The 21,337-nt window shown below is 45.0% G+C and overlaps 2 protein-coding genes across 2 annotated transcripts; one reads left to right on the plus strand and one right to left on the minus strand.

The window, feature by feature from the left end:
* Positions 1-7,156: 7,156 nt before the first annotated feature.
* Positions 7,157-9,162, plus strand: atf5a (activating transcription factor 5a; the record flags this gene model as incomplete). Its single annotated transcript, XM_079738164.1, has 3 exons — positions 7,157-7,298; positions 7,635-8,841; positions 8,973-9,162. 3 exons carry the CDS (start codon positions 7,157-7,159, stop codon positions 9,160-9,162), a joined length of 1,539 nt encoding a protein of 512 aa, XP_079594290.1.
* A 2,721-nt stretch (positions 9,163-11,883) lies between these two features.
* Positions 11,884-20,709, minus strand: stk36 (serine/threonine kinase 36 (fused homolog, Drosophila)). The gene is made up of 18 exons (XM_079738165.1): positions 20,674-20,709; positions 20,395-20,547; positions 20,152-20,292; positions 19,930-20,007; positions 19,711-19,841; positions 18,722-18,974; positions 18,332-18,425; positions 18,079-18,242; positions 17,640-17,806; positions 16,087-16,150; positions 15,857-15,964; positions 15,456-15,530; positions 15,239-15,353; positions 15,020-15,146; positions 14,477-14,651; positions 13,696-14,273; positions 13,248-13,581; positions 11,884-12,795 (listed from the first exon to the last, which is right to left on the minus strand). The coding sequence occupies exons 2-18, from the start codon at positions 20,476-20,478 to the stop codon at positions 12,697-12,699; spliced, it is 2,787 nt and encodes a 928-aa protein (XP_079594291.1). The 5' UTR covers positions 20,479-20,547; positions 20,674-20,709; the 3' UTR covers positions 11,884-12,696.
* Positions 20,710-21,337: the final 628 nt, after the last annotated feature.

Consider the following 21,337-nt stretch of genomic DNA (forward strand, 5'->3'; position numbering starts at 1 on the left):
ATTGTAACACTGCCATCACTCATCTCCTAAATAAATGTTTATTATTATGTATTTGTCTCTATTGGTTTATAAACACACACAGCCACACACGTGTGCGTGAGCATATGATAAACGATCCCTATATCATATTTCCCTTGAGTGTGCGTGTGTGTGTGTGTGTGTGTACGTCAACTCTGAACACAAGCGCTGTCAAACCGCGCAACACAGCGCTTAATTCATTGCAGCGATCACTGCAACATTAAACAGGCGAGCGCCGGAACCCCAGAAACATACTTAGCATATGACAGGTGGGGTTAGACCCCATTACGTTTGAACCATGAGGTGAACACTCACAACATCTCTTCATTCACTTCAAACTCCGAGCATCACCACCGCCCTTTGAATTCAGTTCAAACCCAACCGGCCCCCTGCTGACACCCACTTGACACCCGGCTGTAGTGGACGAGCTCCCTCTCCTGTTGGTCTGTTTGAACATGAGAGGACGATGTGTGACCTTGAAGACTGGCCAAGGTCACAGCAGGTCCTGGGAGGCTGGCAGAGTAATGAGCTGTAAGGGGGATGTGTGTGTTTGTGTGTGTGTGTCCAAGTGTGGGTGTGTGTGTGTGTGTGTGTGTGTGTGTGTGTCTGACACCCTGTCTCACAGCCGGTGAATTATTGATGAGCAGCAGGGCCAGAGTTAACTCTCGCCGCCTGTGTATGTTCGTACACACAAGAATACATTCACACACATCAAGACGCTCACATGCATATCCGCGCACGTACACACACACACACACACACACACAAACACACATAAACACAGACACACACACACACACAAACATAGACACACACACACGCACACATTTTAACATACATATATTACACAACATTACTACACACATGTGTATACATGCGCACAGACACAAGCATACGTAGAAACAGACACACAAAAATCCCCCCCAACAAACCCATTGACACGTATACTTACAGATATGCCCACGTACACACACACACACACACACACACACTCTCAGATAAGCGCATGCACAATTACAAACACCCCATGTATACACATACATACACACACATACACAGATACACGTGTGTGTATACACACACATGTAAACACACATACAAACCCTGACATTGTAACACGCACACACACACACACACATGCAAACACACTGTTATAAACACACACACACACACACACACACACACACCCCACACACACCCCCACACAGATGGATATTAGCCCCTAGGTCTTCATAGCAAATAAATAATAATACTATGACCTGGATGTGAGCACTGATCTAACAGAAGGTGGTATTAATATTAATGGGAGATGTTAAGGGAGTCGAAAAATATGTTAGAAGATAAGAGTAAGTAAATTAAGAGGTTGCTCCGCTACCCCCGACCACGGCACGAACAGAATCACTTATTTTGTTTATTTTTTTCCCACTGTATTTCTTTCCAGTAATTTTAAATCATCATTAGTGGACGTAAGGCTTAACAAACCCTTATGTAAAGTTGTGTTTAACCGTACCTTAGTAAAGCGTAATTAAGGGAGAACAAAGAGGGAATTGTGTTACATACGCACACTACGTGTGTGTGTTTAGGGGTTATCCAACAAACACATCTCCAATGAGAGTGGTTTTTCATCATTAATGAGGAAAAACTGCTTTCATTCGTGATGTGTTTGTTGTGATGTGTTTGTTAGCAATGTGTGCATTTCTTCAAACAAATGTGTCTTATTATGGATGAACAATAAAAAGGGAAAAAAAATAGGCAGTCTTTCAAGTGGATTAGCCTTGATAGTGAACAAATCAAGCAGTACAAAAGAGACATGTTGTCTAATTTCACGGCATGAAGGAAAATTATTTGTAAACAAAATATGAAAACTACCTGAGGGAATCAGGCAGAACCAGGAAATTTGATACACAAGCTCAATAAAAAATAACAAAACAACAGACTGAGGTTTTCTCATTTCACTCATTACCAGCTAAAAATTATTGTTAATACCAATGTTGTCACTATCTGTATCAGATACCTGTATGCTTCTATATGGTTTACTTTAATTTTATCTAGAATCAGTCTTCAAATGCATTTTGAGATTGTGTATCAAGAAATGGATAAGACATTTAAAATACCCAATGAAAATGTTATTTTAACTCCATGGAGAATTTCTTAATTGTTACTCCATGATATACATCAAAGAGCAACTCAATTATTGCTCCATCTATGTGTCAAAAAATAAGAGAAGGAAAGGCCCATCAGTGTTCAAAAGACAACAACAGATGATAAACCTGATGTGATAAACCTGTCATGGTGGTGCCGTGATGAGACCGTCACAGAAGGAGCTCGTCAGGTGAGAGGGGCGCCAGAGGGCGTTGGGGCCCTCGGCAGGGACCGGGTCCGTCTGCCAAATCACTTGGACCCCCTAATGGCACAGACCACCCACCTGGGAGATCCATCCACCGACCTGATCACCCACACTTAAACGTGTCACCTTGGAAACCCGCGATAAAGCGGAGCGGTGTCTCTTTATAGGTTAGAAAGGGGAGGCTGTCTTGGGAAGAGATTATGCCTCCATCTGATGCCACTCTGGGCCCCAGCCCATCATCACCACATTAGTCTTCTTCTGTTTAACAGACGAGCCCCTTGGGTTTAAGTGTGATTCCTGAGGCCATTTGGACTCATCTTTCCTGATGTTGTGACGTCCCGATGGAGAGGGGATAACAAGCTGTGGTATACAGCCAGTCTAATTTACTGTGTTGATACCAGATAACCCTGGTCCCCTGGTCGTCTGCTGGGGCTCATGGTCGTGCTGGATGGCTGATGGCTGGCTGATGATGGCGCCCGGTTTTAAAGCCTGCGTGAAATCCACATGACGTGTGTCTCAATCCGCCATCTGCATGTGTTTTGTTTTTTTCGGTTCGATTCAGACAAATCTCCGACGTGCAGGCAAACAAATCATTAAATAAATAATAAAATGAAGTAAATCATTAGGCAATCCCAAAATCCTACAAATCCCGTAAATCCCGTGTGACGATGTCCGGGGGTGGAGAGCTGGCTAACATGCTTCTTTCCCACCTGCATTTTTTTAAAAAGGAGGGCAGAAGTTAAGGACAATGCATTCTGAGAGACAATGATGAAATGGTGCTGCAACCAACGTTGTGCCATACATGCACTTGGCATGAGTTTTCTCCTTCTTGACTCTGGTAGGCAATCTGGAGACAATAAATACAATGTGTGTGTGAGTGTGTCTGCATGCGTTTGCATGGCTCTGTGTGTGTGTGTGTGTGTGTGGTGCGTGCGTGCGTGCGCGTGCGTGTGTGTGTGTGAATTAATGGCCACTCTCGACCTGCAGGTGCACCACATTATTGCCCACAATGTTGTAAATTTGAGTTCAGCGTATGCGTACTTGCCCAGGTGTGTGTCGTGGGAAAGTGGGGGAGGGGTCCTTCCCGTTTGGCCTGTTTTGAACTTTGGCTGCCCCCGCCAAGTGATCTGATGGATGATGGGGATTAGGCTCCGAAGCTGCGGACCCGCCAAGGTATTTGAAATGGCCGACCCGGTGATACGAGACACAGTCTGTGATCAAGACTTTTTTTTTCTACTTTTCTTTTTCCCTCCACAGTTATTGACACAGGAAACTGAGCGTCTGCTGAGGACAAACACGGGAACCACATCAGCATTCACTGATGTGTACTTTTAAACACCTTGAGCTTCTTCTAACACACACACACTCACACACACACACACACACACACACAAACACACACACACACACACACACACACACACACACACACACACACACACACACGGTGCACAACAGCTAGGTCCTCAGTGGACCAATTAGGTTTGGCAGAGAGAGGAGAGTCTGCATATTCCTGGGAGACGGCTCGGCAGCTCCTACTGCTGCTGCTGCTGCTATCTCAAGCTGCTCTCCGTTACCAGCACGTATATGTGGATTGCATCAGGCTTCCTACCCTTCCCTACCACCACTGGAGCGGCTAGCCGTGGTACGGGCGGGGAAAAGTGTTGGTTTCAGTGAAGGGAGTTTTGCTGAACAGCGAGAATATGTGTGACACGGTTCTGGGGTGCTTCTGGAAACGGGTTGATGTGTGGATGTACGTCGTTTGACATGTGGTCTGAGACGCTTTTCCAGAAAATTTTCCAGGATGTTTTTGGAGGGGAGGTTTGTTTGAAAACACACAGGGGAAATACTTTTTATTGGATTCAAGGCAGTGATTACAAATATAATTCAGTAATTAAATAACTCATTAAATAACCAGTTCGCACATCTGTTATTCGAATAATCCCCGCCTCTGATCAACACCCCGCTATTAATATTCCAATACGTTCATAACATAATGATCCTCATAATATAACAATGAGAAGAAACTCAGCAAAAAATGAAATTCAATAAAAGGGTTAAAGAGCAAACATGGAGAAAACATTGAGACGGAAAAAGAGATGATGATGGTGTCTATTTGTGTGTGTGTGTGAGTGTGTGTGTGTGTGTGTGTGTGTGTGTGTGTGTTTGTGTGTGTGTGAGAGAGAGAGAGAGAGAGAGAGAGAGAGAGAGAGAGACCGAGACAGAGAAAGACAGAGAGATTCAAGAAGGGAGAGCGAGCGAGCGAGAAGGGAGAGGGAGGGAGAGAGAGAAGGAGAGAGAGCGAGAGCGAGCAAGTGAGAAAGGGAGAGAGAGAGAGGGAGGAGGTGTCTTGTAAATCCCATGGCAACAGCCACCAGAAAACAAGTCTAAAATAGAGGGCAGTGTCCGCTATTACTATAGCAACAAGAGAGTGGCTCGTTCAGCTTCAGGATTTGCTGAAAGGAGAAAAACAAAGCTTTCTTCTTCCTCCCTACTTGTTATAGGCCCTCGTTAGCCGCTAGCTGCCGCCCAGACGCATCTCTCAGAACAGAGACGCGGGTTCAACCAGTGCATTTCCTATTGCAAACAGGGCGCCATACTTTTCCCATTGGCTAAGCAGATCTTTCTTGGGTAACATGTGAACCCATGACAATACAATCATCACCACAACAAACATGTTATGAATATAAGTATATATATCATATAGGCTTATATATGTATAGGTTATATACCCCTATAAACATACTTAATGTATTAATATATATATACTTCAAAATTGATTCATGGGACATAACAATAGTGTTGTTGGAAGATTGTTGACAATGTGTAACTTTATGTGTACATTTAGGTTTAGAAAAAGTGTCATATTTTGTATTTTTCCATATCTTTTGAAGCATATATATTATAATATATTTTATGATATGATATCATTATTATATATCGTTAATGTATTATTATTATTATACATTATTTACATTATATTATATATTATTATATTATGCAAATAGTATGCCAACTGTCAGCTCTTTTGTTTAGTTACAAAAAAGTCCCTGCTTCCCAACATTGGAAAGTGAAGCACTGTTGCTATACTCTGTTTACATGGAACATGTGCACATTCGGAGAGCGACGCTTTGCCTTGCCTACTATCATCCAATCAAGGCAGACCTGTATCCCTCTCGGCCAATGAGAGAGCGAGAGACTCCGTTGGACTAGCGAATAGCTTATTGCCTGGACCACTGATGCAACAAAGATGCAATAGAAAAAAAAACACACAGGGATTCCAAGCTGAATGAATCAAAACGTTCCCTTCAAAAACAACAACAACAGCAACAACAACAACAGCAGCAGCAGCAGCAGCAGCAGCGTTTTGGCATCTTTGAAACGCGTCCGAGATAACAAAGTCATCTAGTAGTGTAACGTGTCATATACAGACTTCTTTGTACAGTTTATGGCAGCCTGCCAGTTCACTCGCTCTTTGCATCTTAGTTAATATCATCTTACCATTGTTCAAAGTAAGGGCAGGGATGCGGTACCCAGGCGGGGTGTTTTGGTGAGGAGAGGAGGGGCGGAGGGATCCACAACATAGCTCATCCCCCTGACGCGGATGGTTGCTGGGTGTGAATGAGACGAGGCGCACTGCCGACCCACACTACCTCATTCGTCGAGTAGTTCACAACAAAGCAACAGCCTTTCCAGTCTTCTGAATAGTGCACGGATACTATGGACAAAATGTCTCTTTAAATCTTGAAGAAGACCGAACGTTAAGATAAGCCGTGCTTTGCTTTCGCAACGCACCCGAAGTGCCCTACTTTTTCCCGCAAGAATGGAGTAAGTTGAACTTCCTTGATTCTATTTGGACTTTTATTTTGATGCGTTGTTTACTTACTCGCATGATAGTTTATTAACGTAGTTTTTAAAAGGTATACAATGTTTGGAGTACAGTAAAATCAATGTTACAAATAGTTGTTGTTCTACTTAGTTTTTCTCCATTGAAGTATTGGTTGTTAACCTGGCAGCATTTATTTTGAAATTGATAAGATGGTCAAGTGCAAACCCTTACAAATGTCAAGTTGTACGTTTAAGTGTTAAAAGTATGCTATTCTCTGGAAACCATTGTGAACCTCTTCACAAAAAAAACTTTTTCATCTTTTTTTTATAAACCAAACAATGTTACTATAGAGAGTCAACTTAAGTAGTTACTTGGATTTGTGGACTCTAAAATAGCATGGAGAATTGATTGGGGTCATCAACAGTGGTTCCATGCCAACGTCATCGTTTAGATCACACGTCTTGCCGTCACATGGGGGGCATTTCCCCTGGGATGCTTAAGTATGTACTTAAAAATAAAGGTTAAAGATGAAAAACTATTGGCATTTATGTTCTGCTTCACTTGAAAGGCTGAATACAAGACAAAAAAAACATTCAAACGTTGTTCAACTCAATGTCATTTGTTTTCCTTAAATAGAAGATTTTAGATATTTCTCGTCAAATCAGTGTCTACTCTGCAGTGCAGTGCATGCCTTCATGAAGAAAGCATTAGATTACAAATGCCAGTGCAAGTGACACACTCACAGAAACCGCCAAAATCCACAGCTCGCCCATCACTGCAGGTAAAAGGTGCACGTGTGTTTTGTCAAGGCGTCGTCATAACGGACTTCCCCACCAACTGTTTCCCGTCTAGGTTTCATTATGCCCATCCAGCCCAGCAGTCGGAGGCTCCTCATCTGTCAGACCCTGCCTGCTCACAGCACATGCTCACACTTGGACTGAATCAAAACACCAAGAGGCAAAATGATCGCAGCATCGGCTCCTGTCTGGAAGACACTTCGTGTCTGCCCGGCAGACCCCCTCGCTCTCGCTCACCCACAGGCTAACCTCAACCAATCACAGGGGTGCAGGGGGGAGGTGTCAGAGGAGAGTCAGCACTTAATTGGTGAGTTGCTCGAAGTATGCTTTTTTATTTTCCCCATTTCAGGTGGGCACGGCACTGCAGCACATTCCTCCCCTAGACCAGTAAGTAGTAAACTAGCTATGTGGGATCTATGGCAATGTCGCAACTTTACTACCACTAATTATTTCCATCACTTCCTTCGATCGCTTTGATTTTTTTTAAACATTTTTTCAGCAACATCTAATTTCAGCAACGTTGCATGATTGCGATTCTGTTCATTATTTGACGTCTCCCGCTTATTGTCAACTTTTTGTTTTTGTTTTTGCTGATGAGTCGCAGTGATGAATCCTTACCTTTTCTCTCTTTTCCCCACAATAGGTGATGGTTTCTCAGACTGGATGACAGAAGAAGTTGATTTCTCCTCGTACCTCCCCAACCCTCCCTCCCCTCCCAATGCCTCCCTCCCCCCCTCACCCCTCCAAAATGACAACCAGGTGCCCTCCGACTTGGAGGTCATGACCTCTCTACTGCAAGAGGAGCTGGCACAGCTGGAGGACTACTTCCTCTCGGAGCCCCTGCCAGAGAAGGGGCCAAAGTTTGGAAAATGCGACAAAGCCAGCCCGCCTGTCGCTCCTCCACCATGCTGCCACCCGTCACCCTATGCGACAGGCGCCCCTTCAAACCAATTGGACCCCGGCTCTCTTCCTGTTACCCTGGCAACCGGAGAAGTGGACCTGCTGAGCATCTGTGGTGGTCCCATCATTGGCCGCTCCAAAATTCCCAGACACGCCCCGTACAGTTGTAGCCGTCCGAGCGGGTGTGGTCGCAAAAGAGTTCCGGATGGGGCGCGGCTAGCCGAGGAGTACGACAATAGCTTATGGGGCTCCAAAGGCAACAACTCAGGTAGTTCATCGGTGACCTTCAATGGAAACTATGGCTTTGTGGAGGAAGAGCAGGTGGTGGAGAGGGGCTACTGCCTGGGCAACGCTGTGGAGTTGAGGTTCCCCGTCCCCCCCAGAGAAGAGAAGAGCTACTGCCTAGTTCAGGAGATCCAGAGCAGTGGGAAGGTCGTAGACGATGCTGCTGCTGCTGCTGCTGCCCCTGCAGGGTTTCCCTGTGACGCCCCCCTCCACGGGGCCCACAAGAAGGAGGATGTGCTGTCGTACGGCGGCAGACTAGAGATGGGCGCCGTTCAGGCCGAGGCGCTGGGCGACGCCAACAAGAGCGGCGGGGAGGCCCCCAAGGCCGGCCTCTCCTGGAAGGCGGCGGGCGGCTGCTACCTGCCTCCCACGCTGCCGTCTGAAGACTACCAGAGCTTCCTCACCAACATCAGCGAGCAAGTCAAATCAGAGGGCCTCCAGGCGGGCCAGCACGACCTGCGCTGTGGCTTCGCGGAGGACCAGGCCCCAGACTACCTGCTGATGAGCCGCGAGAGCCTGGGCTCGGAGTCGCCCGACCACAGACACGACTGCAGCCTGACCGACGACCACTGTGCCGTGAAGTACGAACTGGACCTCCACCTCCCGTTCGAAGGCGGAGAGCGCAAACAGAAGAAGAGAGACCAGAACAAAACTGCCGCTCACAGGTATTGTACCTTGATGTACCTGGCTCCTACACCACCAACCACACCCAAAGTCCAAATCCACACCTCGCTCCAAATGCGAATTTCCGCGTGGCCATGGTTAACATTGTTGGTTTCCCCCCCTGGCGCTGCAGGTATCGCCAGCGGAAGCGGGCGGAGCTGGACACGCTAGAGGAGCAGCTGCATGGTCTGGAGGGCCGGAACCGCGAGCTGCGGGACAAGGCGGAGTCGGTGGAGCGGGAGATCCAGTACGTCAAGGACCTGCTGATCGAGGTGTACAAGGCCAGGAGCCAGAGGGTCAAGCAGGACACCGCCACAGCATGAGAAGAGCGGTCCCAGCCAAGGAGAAAATAAACAGGGAACCCTTTAGTGTCGTTTGTCCCAGATAACATTTTTGTCTTCCCTCCTGCTTAGGTGGAGTAAATGCATGTATTTTTGTTTCAATTTATGGGTTTATTATTATTATTATTTATTTATTTATTTATTTGGTTTTACAATTTGTAACTCAACGGTCTATTCCTTGTCCAATGCTTTCGCACAATGAATTACTCAAGTCTGCACTGTGACACTGAAATGTTAAATGACAATCATTTTTAAGAATGTCAAGTTGAATCGACCACAGATCCTGAGATAAAATAGAAGTAATTTGTCATTGACAGCCTTACAATCAAGTTGATGTCAGTAATTAAAGTAGTGAAATAATATTTAGATATTTTTATTTGATTTTTTTATGTCATATGTTTTAAATGATAAGTGCAGGCAATATGTTTTGCAGGTCGGTTTCGTTTGACTTTTGAAGCACAACGTAAAAGACAATCTTAATATTTTTCTGAAATTATTTCTATGGCCACTTGAAAAGCAACTAATATTGAATGGCAATAATTATAATAATGTTGTTTGGTTCATTTTTATTCATTTATGATAGTCAATAATTGAAGAATAAAATAACTACAAATCAGTGAGAAAAACATCTATGACTTTTCCTTATCTTTTTCTGTTAGAAATATGATTTGATGCATTGTAAAAAAACGAAGTAATAAGTTCAAATCAAGCAGAGATTGTAAATGTGTTTTTCAGAATATGTCGAGGAACCAAAAGAAAACGCAACGATGCAAAGTGCTTTGGATGAGATATGTTGTGAAGTTGCCAGCCTGTCACTTTTTAGTTGCAAATTGCAATATAATCAGTTGTGAGCTCAGGTAAAGCAATTTGTTCCAAATTGCTTTCAATTTGCTAATTATGTGTGACAGAAGTTGGAGTTTAATGCATTCCAGTCGTGTTTGACACGATAAAGCTTTCCGGCATGTTTTTAAATTGTCTCTCTAAAAAAAAAAAAAATTTTTTCTTAATAACTGTTATGCACTCATTTATAATACATTTTTGTATAGGCTACCGAGGGATGGGATTTTCATTTGCTTTGTAGAAATGTAAAAAAATTGAAATAGTAAATCTTGTTTTTTTATTGCATTTTTTTGTTTTAATATTCGCAATTATTGTAGCCTTGGTGTGCGAGGATATTTGATGCTATAACTGTGAATGGGTTTTTTATAAGTTCGAATAATAATAATAAAGGCCTACTTTATATTTGTTTGAAAAGCTTAAATATCCTACTGTGAAAAACGTGAATTGGAAAGTTTACGATCTTGCGCCAAATGCGTTTTTTGTACGTCTTTGGCCTCAACCCATAACCTATACAAGCCTAGCCTATACAGGCCCATAACCTATACAGGCCCATAGCCTGCTATGCAGGCCCATAGCCTGATCAATCAATCAATCAGACGTCATCCCGCCCTATTATGTGGCGCTCGGTCCCACGCGGAGCACCAGACACTGGTCACTGTAAATGAGCCTCACTCTGTTCCATTTAAACTCCATCTCGCTTTGTTTGCTTGGCTGATTTTTTAATAAAGTGATTTGTGGCAGCATTTCGTTGTTGAGAGCTTTTCTGCTGTGCAAAACTGTAATACATCAAACGGATGAATTGATCAAACATTTTGAAGGCCTACATAAATCTTTCGTTATAGGTCGATTTGGCCTCTCTGGACGTTCGATTTTCCTTTATTGTCGAGCATCTGAAAGATTATTTTCAGTGTAGTGTGGTGTTAAAGTCCGCCTCAGGGCAGGATGCCTCGTATTACAGGAGGGAGGCCAACACACATGTTGTTTTATTGCAATAGAATAATAGTGCCAGGCAAAATGAAAAAAAAAGCATTCATATATAAATATCAGATTTATTCGAATTGCGACAATACCACACGAATCATATGGTTGTAAGGGGGAAGGTTTGCAAATGTTGGACAAGAAAGACACTGTTGTTAAAAAACTAAATCCACAACAAATATAATAGGTCCTTTTATGTATTCTTCAGACCTATAAATAATACAATTAAAATTTGGTCGAAGGAAAGAAGACAATTGGCTTTAAGGACTTAACAAAATAAAAAAAAAATGTTCGATACGGCCGAATGCAGGCGACCAACATGCGGCAGTTTAACAGCCCCCCAAAAATGCCGCATAAACAAAACTGCATTTTATATTTTGACAGGAATGCGGAACGATTTTATTTATAGCCTGTTGTAGGATTAACCTTTCAGGTACACCTATCCACCAAGAATTGTTCTACTATTTCAGCATATTGCAATTTAACGTCTTAGTGGAAGATCTGTTAATTAGGGCATGACGTGTGTGTGTTTGCGTGTGTGTGTGTGTGTGTGCGGCGTATGTGTTTGTGTGAAAACCAGACAAAGTGAGAAATGTATGCATTGGATGCATACCATTGAGAATTAATCTTGGTTAATATTTTTAAAGTAACATGTTAATAGTCAAAGATTAAGGAACGTTATACTTCCATCATTTGTGACACAAGAATGTCAGACACAGGAGCCAGACCCAAAGTTTGAATATCCTTTATTTGTTTTTCTGGATTTGTTACACTACCTCATGGTTTCTGATAGTCAAGTACCTGATTGAAAGACCAACTAGCTAACTGAGAAACTCACTGAATAACTGACTGTTCATGTTACAATCTCAAAGCCAAAGTCAGTGTTTTACCATCAAATGTGCTTCATAACATTTAGTCAAACATTTAAAAAAAAGAGATAACTATACATATAAAAGAGTCGCTTCATAGAGGTGTAACATGAAGCCTGTTAGCGGTTGCGTCCCTCTTGTTGTTAGACGTGTAATTGAAAGTAACTTGGCCTGTTAAAAACAACAGCATCAGCAGCAGTGAGTCGTTTCAGGCCTCGAATGACGCAAGCAGGGGCTGACTAGAACACACACACACACACACAAACACACAAAAAAAGATACACTGACACAAACTATCTGCTTTAAGGCTTTGCTGGCGGCACCTGTCAAACTGGTAACCATGGAGCAATACATGTTAATCAATCTCATGTCTTGTGAGTGGGAGATCATGTTGTACATCAATGCCATAGATATCGTGTATGTATCCAAAGTGACTTAAGTTAGTGATAAAAAATAAATAAATGCAAAAACATAAGGATCAGTTACAGATAGGCACAATGACGTCGGCGGACTTCTGGGTCTGATCCAGAACTTTTCACCTGGGAGTCAAATACCCGAACCTAGGCTATCCTGCATGGCCTTAGCATGTTCCTCATACATGTGCTTGGCCACAGTCTTCGTCAGCTCCTCCCAACCGACTCGACCAATCAAGACACATTTTGGTTTGGTCCACGTCTCATAAGACCACGGTACACGACACCAGGTTTGGTGTCGCCCTTCCAGAACGTCTTGTTCAATGTTCGGAGGAAGTAGCGCCAACTTTATTTTTTGAACAACATTTATTTGAGAGGAGCAGAAGTGCTGCCGACGTCTCCCAGGAGGGGAGCGGTCACTTGAGGTGGTGGATGAGCTGCCTGTAGTCACAGTGTGGCGGTGCAGTGTGTGACGCCTGCAGGACCTTCTCATACGCATCGAGAGACACCAGGACCTTCAACACAAACACAAATAGAGTTCTTTAATACATAGCTTGGCGGAAGGATCATTTTTGTGTTGCGCTTTGTGTTTTAATGAGATAGCTTCTCCTGTACCCATGTCCCCCGTTGAAATATGTTCTGGTTGCTTATTATTTGGTAACTAATTACTGAAATGTAGTCATTCAGTCGCCTGCACGTCGCTCCCCCCTATGTCATTTGTGACATTTAAACTGACTTAAGAATGCAAAAACGAATTCACTTCTTGAACAATAAAGTGTGGTGAATCTTGAACGTTGCAGAATAAACATTGTGGCTTTGAACGACAATCAGAAGTGAAGTCAGAGCACAAAATCTAAAAAAAACATCCATCATAATAATAAGCCTTCAATCAAACGACGAGGTTGGAATCTAATGATTAATTAATCATAGATTAAAACATCACATCAATCACGTGCGGTCCAATCACCTGCCGCTGCGCCCCCCGCTGGCTGTAGGCGCTGAGCGCGGCGATGGCCGTGCGTCTCACCCCGCCGTGGGGGTCCGTGCACGCCGCCGCCAGGAGCAGCCGCAACGCGTCCGCCTCCCCCGTAGCCGCTGCTGGTGCTCCGGACGCGCTGCCGCGGTGAACTCCTCCCAGGTTCCCCAGCGCCGCGCAGCTGTGGCGCCGGGTCAGGGCGTCGGGGTCGGTCACCAGCGACAGCAGGAGGGGGGCCGCCCTCGACGACTCCTCCGCCCAGCCGCCGCCCCCCAGCGGCTCCTCTCTGTGCCCCGGGGCCCGAGACGAGGCCTCCGCTGTCGTTCTCCCCGGCTCCACGTCCACTCCACTTCTCTCTCCTCCTTCTCCTTCTCCTCCTCCTCCTCCTCCTCCTCCTCCTCCTCCTCCTCCTCCTTCTCCTTCTCCTCCCCCTCCCCTTCCATCCAGTCCCGCCTCCCCGATGAAGCCCAGCCAGTTCCCGACGGCGCGGCACGCCGTCCTCCGCACGGGGGCGCAGGGGTCCCGCAGGCCCCCTGCCATCCCCCTGAACACGCCGGGCCCCAGGGCCCGCTGCCCCGCGGGGCAGAACGGGTTCAGGCTCCCCAGCAGGCTGCAGGCGGCCGCCCTCACCTGGTCGTGGGGGTGAGCGAGGGCCCGCTGCAGCACGGGGCCGTCCAGGTGGAGGCGGGGGCCGGGGGGGCGTCGGGCCACCTGGGCCAGCAGCACCAGGAGCTCCGCCGCCGCCGCGTCCCAGGGCCCGTCGGCCTGCAGCAGGGCCCCCAGCAGGGAGCTGGCCGTCCTGGGTGCAGAGGAGGTGGGGCCTCCCCGGGGGGTGGTCTGTGGCGTCGGCTGTCGGGGGTCCACGCCGGCAGGGCGGAAGAAGAAGTCTGGCCCCCGGGGCGGGGCCCCGGGGGCCGCCGTGAGGAGGGGAACGAAGCGGCCCGGGTCGCACAGAAGCAGACGACTCAGCAGAGAGAGGGGGAGCTCCAGCAGGGCGGGGGGGCGGCTCTGGATCATCTGGGGGGGGAGGTTCAAACACAGACACATCTAGAATACATCCAGAAAACGATCCTTCAACTCCCTCCAACAACCTTCAAAAATGAGCACCAATCAGATCGCATCATGGCGCCGTCATTTGTGCACGGACCAGCGCCAGAGCTATGAAGTGTTGCATTGTGGGTGTGGATGGGAGCACAGTGGATGGGAGCACAGTCTCTAACCTGCAGGAGACCCGTCACCACCCCACAGCGGTCGTACAGGTCCAGCACCTTGGCCCTGGTCCTCGGCGACAGGTCCAGGGAGAAGGGGAAGCAGAGCAGCAGGCAGCTCAGCGCCAACAGGTCGTCCAGCTCCTCTTCCTGGACCCCAGCAGGAGTCCCATCAGGACCCCTAGGCCTGCAAGAAGGAGAATGATGTATTACTGTGTACTACGGTACTGTTATGACCAATAAGCATCAAGCACTTGTATCCACCGATTTAACACCTTTATCCACCTAATTATCTTAACTTCTTATCAACTGGCCTTTTATCCGTTTACTTTTCACTTTTTATTATTTGGAAGACACTTTTATCCAAAGCTGCTGAAAGTGTTTTAAATACCTTTTTGATAAACACGAAGTTGTAGGTCGGGGTCAGGTAGAGATTACACTACAGATACCGGTGTTTGAACCCTTAACCTTTCGGCTGGTAGTCAACCTCCCTAACATCGCATCCTGCTCGCTAATAATGCCAACTGTCACACATCGTAAACGCTGAGCACTCACATGTAATGGTGGAGCACAAGGCCTAATGTGTGCACGCATTCTGATTGGCTGTCGGAGAAGAGACGAGGACACAGGCTGGGGTCTTTGGTGAAAACACACAGCATGGCAGACAGGAAAGAATGCAATCCTGAGGAAAGAAGTGTACACGTTAACAAATTTCAATGTAAAACAGATGCAAATAAATATCATAGAATACTTATAGTATAGCTTAAAGCTTACCCTTTGTAGAGCAGAAGTGAGGGTTTATCTGTGTGTCCAACGCGTTACCAATGGTTCTCCACAGATCACACCAAATCTCTTGTCCTGGAGAGGTGGAAGGAGAGCCTTTCCCAGGCTGGGAGGGGAACAGGGTACAGATGAGGACATGGCCATTTGAACCCATATTGTATTTGAAGCATTGTTTAGCAGTGCCAGTGTGCCGGCTTCACTGTCTAACCTCAGAGACTGAGTGGAGCAGCAGAGACAGCAGACCGTCACATATCCCCCAGCCTGGAGGGAGGAAATCCTGTGGCTATAAGAGGCAGAAGGGTTATTTTAGATTTTGTATTCTGATGAAACTCACTTTCCCAGTGCTAGTGATTCAAATGTTGGCTAAGCTCATTTTACAGAAGATGGCCAGGTTCAGGTATACAATCATAAATTATTAAGTTTAGTTTATTAGAATATACGGATATTCTAGGATATTTGCATTAATATTATATTAGTAATAACGTTTAATAACATGCAAAGGGAGTTTTTATGTAATAAAGGATTGAGCCAAAATGGTTGACCGAGCATTCAATGGCATTGTTAATGACAATGACCATATAAGATATATAAGAACATTCAGCCTCCCACCTTGGAAACCAGGGAGGAGTTTTTAAGCATGCCACTCAGAGTGCGGATGTCAACATCCACACATACTCCATGGTGGGTGAACATAGAGAGAACTGATGCAGCCACGGCCTACAGGACAGACAAAGGGAACCACATTAAACCATCAAGGCTTCAATGTTATTCCATTGGTATGTGAATATGAGTATTTGCTCATGAGACATGTCATATTTGGTGTATAATGTAGAGCTTACTGCTGAAGGAGTGGAAGCTGTTTCACTGAGTATCTTGTAAACAGGCTTCATAAGATCTTCAAGTCTACAGTAAAAGAGCAGATGGTATGTATTATATTGTATATTTGTGTGGCCTTTAAGTGGTTTACAAGTAGCATGAAATGATTCATGACCACTAGAGGGCAGGCATTATAAATACTGAAAGAAAATGTTGGAAAATAACTAACAATAAATAAATGTGTAAAATAATTTCAGCAATAATTCAATAATTGTTATAGGTTATAGAAATAACAGGATTATTTGAGTAAGGAGACAGCAAAGGGAAACTGATTATTTCCATTATGTAATACAAATAAAATCAAGTTTAAAATAAAAGTAGACCAAAAAGCTGTTACCTGTTTTCATCTTCGGTCCATTCAGCACGCCTGTCCCAGTACGCTAGAAGTACTGCAAGGACTTGAATGAGGACATCGTCAATCCAGGGTTCCTTCACAAAAAAACAATGGTGGTGAGTCCTTTACTGACATGCTAGCATGAATCTCATTCAATATCCCACTTTGAGGATTTCCCTCCTCTGACTGTGAATGACGTTCAGCATATTTACCTTGATAACGCTGAGCTTATCCACCGTCACGCTGGTCAAATCAAAGAGCAGATGGGGCAGACCCAGTTCACAGCCAATATGAAGAGAGTTCTCAGGGTCAGAGTTCAGAAGCAGCTTGGAGACGACTCTCAGCGGAAGGAGAATCTGCCATGCCTCTTTCAGAATCCCCCCCAAGAGCTAAACAGAGATCAATCAGTCACTCAATCAATGGAATACCACTCCAACTGTGTCAAAAGTCTTAACTTGCCTGTCTACAGCCTTACCTGGGATTTAAAAGCCAGTAATTTGTTCTTCACTTGAGGTATAATAACGTGGTGGTTTGCCAGCGACGCCAGCTCCCCGTGTTCAGTTTCTAGGGCCAACCTCCGCCAATATTCTTCAGTCTGCTCCTCCTGAAAAAGGAACAACAGATAAACATAAGTATTCTAATAAAACAGTACAGTATAGTGGTTAGGGTGCTCTCCGTAAGCTCTTTGAACAAGATGCCTAACTCATGATATTAAAAGAAATACGTTAAGTACATTTTATGAACAGTGTATTACCGGATGATGACTAAGGGTCATGTACCTGTAGAGGGGAAGGATTCGGTCCGTCATCGCTGAGGTTCCGCATGAACCTTGGGCCGACCTCTACAGATGGAAACTCCTGCTCGTAGTCCCGGCTGATCTGACCCCTCCAGAGCCACAAAACATACAATTACTCCATAAGTATGAGAACAACTTAGTACTATTTTCTTCCGTTTAGTATTTCAGACATTGGGGATCGAACACTGTATCTTTTGAAAGGTAGTCGAACACCCTTGCGACTACCGTTTCAGCAAATAAGGGTTTAATTGTACACATTAGCTGGTTTGATGAAACAGTGGTTTACCAATAGGGGTTAGGATAAGGTTGATGTATTTGGGTCGACACATGTCAGTTAATTGACCATAAAAAATTAAAAAATATTTTGATAGATAAAATGGGCAAACCTGTGTCTTGAAGTCGTGCCTGCTTGTTTCTTCAGGTTGAGGAACATCTTGGCTGCGTCCTTGACTCTACCTTGTTCCTGGGGGGGCGCGGGGTCATTGAGGATGTTGGGCCGGCCTGCAGAGGTCCTCTTTGATCCTGGGTCTTCTACTGCTCTCTCCGCTTCCCCCTGATAAAGAATGAAAACACAACTCTTAAAGGTGTGGGATCCAATTGGAAAGGAAATTCAGGGTTTTGATGGGTTTTAGGGTTAGGGTTTGTTTAAGGGTTAGAGGTTAGGCTTAAGGTTTTTTTTAAGGTTAGGTTTGGTTTAAAGGGGTTGGGTTTTGTTCCCGGCACAATAATTCCTGTAATGTCCCCAATCCCGCCTGAACTTCTTTTCAGAACTTCAGATCCCATGATTGAAAACCTCCCATTGTTGACTTGAACAGTGATTCCTACCTCTCTTCTGTTCTGGTTGTTGTCTCTCTGGGACAAGACCTTGCGCAGCAACCTGTTCTTCCCAGAACCAGCCGACTTCTCCTTGAGTTGCTGGTGCTTGAGGGCCAGCAGGTCAGGGCTGGGGGCCACAGTCAGGGGGCTGAAGACACTGTCCCCTGGCAGCACTGCAACAACACATCACGCTCAAAGATGCGGATCGTAGACACGCAACAGCATTTCATTTAGAGGTTCAGGGTGTTTTTGAGAGCTTCACCTAGAACACCGTGGGCCACGAAAGGGTGGTGCAAAAGTTCCGGCCATGACAGTCTCTTCTGGGGATCTTTGGTCAGCAAACCTTTGAGAAACCCCTGTGGCGTTTCAATAACACCATGATTAGTTGGATCCAGGACATCTCAGCCAACCAGCAGCCAAACATCGATAGTATTCATAATCATAAAAAATAAAAAAATACACAGAGGGGAATTTCACAAAACCACAACGAAAGTCTACAAACCAATCGCCACTCTTCAAATGTATTTTCCATCAAAGTAACAAGACACCACTTTGACATTTTTTTCAATATTCCGTTAAGCTTCATCTTAATGGTGTTTCTAAGACAGAAAACCTGAACAACATCAAACGTCACACTAAGGTGGAGCAGTACCATGCAGGTGGCGCTCATGGCGTCCGGGGGCCATTTCACAGGGTCCCTCACAATGAGCTGAACCAGCTGGAAGATGGAGTTGGTGTAGAAGGGGGGCACCCCTGTGCGCAGCTCGTAGAGGATGCACCCCAGGGACCAGAGATCGGCGGTGTGGTCGTACGGCTTCTCCTCCACCAGCTCCGGGGACATGTACAGCGGCGTTCCCTTGATGGAGGTCAGCACCAAGGTGGAGACGCTCATGGACCGGGCGAAACTGAAAGGGGAAGTTGTCACAGAGTTCAGTTGGATTTCTGCAGGGCAATTTGTTCAGACTTAATCTCGGATGCAGTAGTTGCATTAGGTTATAGCAGAGATTTTAGTGGGAAATGGCACAGGGTCTGCAGAAACTGAAGGGGGCAGAGTAACGGCTTGTTCCTGTTAGTTACGGAGCTATTCTATCAAAGATTAACTGAATTGTGTGACGAAGCTTTCAGATAGGGATTTTAAAGTGTATTTCCACAGTGTCTACACGTTGTTCAGGTGAAATCATTACAGACACTTTTTAAAGTTTACTACCGCTGGTTGAGTTTGTGTTTGTGTTTAGTGCAAATTACAAACTTACAGATCCCCGCCTCCAGCCAACATGGTTGGTGGAAACAAATATGAGGCAAAAGAAAGCGAAACGCCTTGTTCATCCAGGTTTGAGCTTGTCTGCTATCAGACTTTAAATAACATATCTAAAGTCTGATTTGTTGGCCTAGCTCAGACTTAAGCCCCCTGTGACCCCTGTGACGTATGGGTTGCGTTGTTACCCAAAGTTTCAAAATAACTGGGTTTGGAAATACAATCATCCAACCACAGGGACTGAAACCAAACATGTGTATTGTTCAGTATGGAAATTAACACATGCCACTAAAGTAGTAGAAAAATAACAATAGCAATAGCAATTCCCATCCCTGAGACTTGTTGTTGTGTGTGGTTATTCTGAGAAAAAGCAATAATGGACTTACCCAAAATCACATAGTTTCACCACCCCACATTTTCCCAAGAGAATGTTTTGTGGTTTCATGTCTCGATGGAGAATTCGATGGGAGTGTAAATAATACAGCGCTGAGACAAGCTGGCAGGCGATCTCTTGCACCTCAACAGAAGAAACAAAAAAAATGAAGATCACTCAAATATGTATAGTTGACTTATGGATGTGTAATGATAAAGCATTCATCACATACCTGGGTCTCTGGAAGCTGGCCATCATCCTCTAGAATCTGAAATAACTCCCCTTCTGCATACTCAGTTACAACCACAACCTATTGCCCACAAATATGTTCTGATTACCAACAATCAAAAGTTATCTATAATCAAGTAAAGCATACAGATATAGGCTGTTATCAACTTGAACAATTTCCACAGCAAAGATTTGTATTTAATGATGCAATAATAATTATACATGCCTCTTTGTCCGTCTCAAAGCTGTCAAACATTTGGACAATGTTGGGATGTTGGAGTCCCCTCATGATGTCGATCTCCCTCTTGAGACTCCGCAGCTCCTTCTCAGACCGACCCACCTTCGGGATAAACTTCAAGGCCACCACCTACGGAGAAAGAAGCCACACAATACATTCAAATACAGTCCAAAAGTGGAGCCTATCTGACTGAAATAAACATGTGAATATACGAAGATAACTGGTGTTCACCTGTCCCGTGAACCGTTTCCTGCCCTTGTAAACACGACCGAAGGAGCCCTCTCCAACCAGCTCCAGGACGTGGTATGAGTTCATCGTGTTGTCGATCTATCCGAGCGGCTGGACCAGCTATCTCAGCGGCTTGACAACCCTCTACACGGAAACCTGTTGACATCAGTACGACTGTGTTTGGTTAAAAGCCACCATCGTCTCCCGTAGTCGCGATTTGGCTCAATTAACAAGTGTCTGTAAAACGATAAAGCTTATTTTGTACATATAATGCATCCTCACCAGCACACACACTACTCCATAACGTTAGACGACTCCTCGGCAATAGTCGTCCGTAAACTACACTCGGTAAGCAGGAACATATGCCTTCTTAAGATAACGACACCAGGTCCCAAAAAGGGCATTGGAAATATGACTGCGATAGTTTTTTCCACTTCTGTATGACATTTTCGGAAGAGTTCTTATTTAATAAATATGCCAATGTTTTCTTGCGAATGTTTTATCCACATTTTTGTTGAGGCTTTGCTAAAGGCAGGGCGTAATTTGGGTCCTGAGACTAGTAACCCACATTGCGTCCATAGCAACGGGTTGCAACCACCGAACAACAAAATGAGCGAGGACCCTCTTTTCACGCGATACCTTTATAATAAATATTGGATGTATGTATAATCTCTGCGTTTGTTCCTAGAGTATTGATAGTTACCCAAGTAACATTCGTTATTTACATTTGCATTTGTACACTTTAATATACTGTGAACTACTGGTGCTGGGCCTCTTTATAATTTATATTGTTTATACCGTTTGTTTTGTTTGCCGTTTGTTCTGTTTGTCTTTACTTTACCATTTACTATAGCGTCTATTTTTGCTTTCATTAGCGCTTTGTGTTTTTATTGTATTGTATCTTATCCTTTGCTTTCCACTGCTGCTGGGCTGTTGTAACAAATTC

This window comes from Pollachius pollachius (assembly GCF_949987615.1).
Source record: "Pollachius pollachius genome assembly, chromosome: 6".
In the NCBI taxonomy this organism is placed as follows: domain Eukaryota; kingdom Metazoa; phylum Chordata; class Actinopteri; order Gadiformes; family Gadidae; genus Pollachius; species Pollachius pollachius.

Bases quoted from the DNA above. Each gene is read 5' to 3' on its own strand.
- stk36 (XM_079738165.1), bottom strand. From the start codon at position 20,478: ATGAACTCATACCACGTCCTGGAGCTGGTTGGAGAGGGCTCCTTCGGT. The intron at 15,147-15,238 runs GTAAGCTTTAAG...TTCTTTCCTCAG, and splicing joins TCACTTCTGCTCTACAAAGG to GATTGCATTCTTTCCTGTCT. The intron at 13,582-13,695 runs AAGGGGAGGGGG...GGAGCCGGGGAG, and splicing joins GGGGAGGCGGGACTGGATGG to AACGACAGCGGAGGCCTCGT.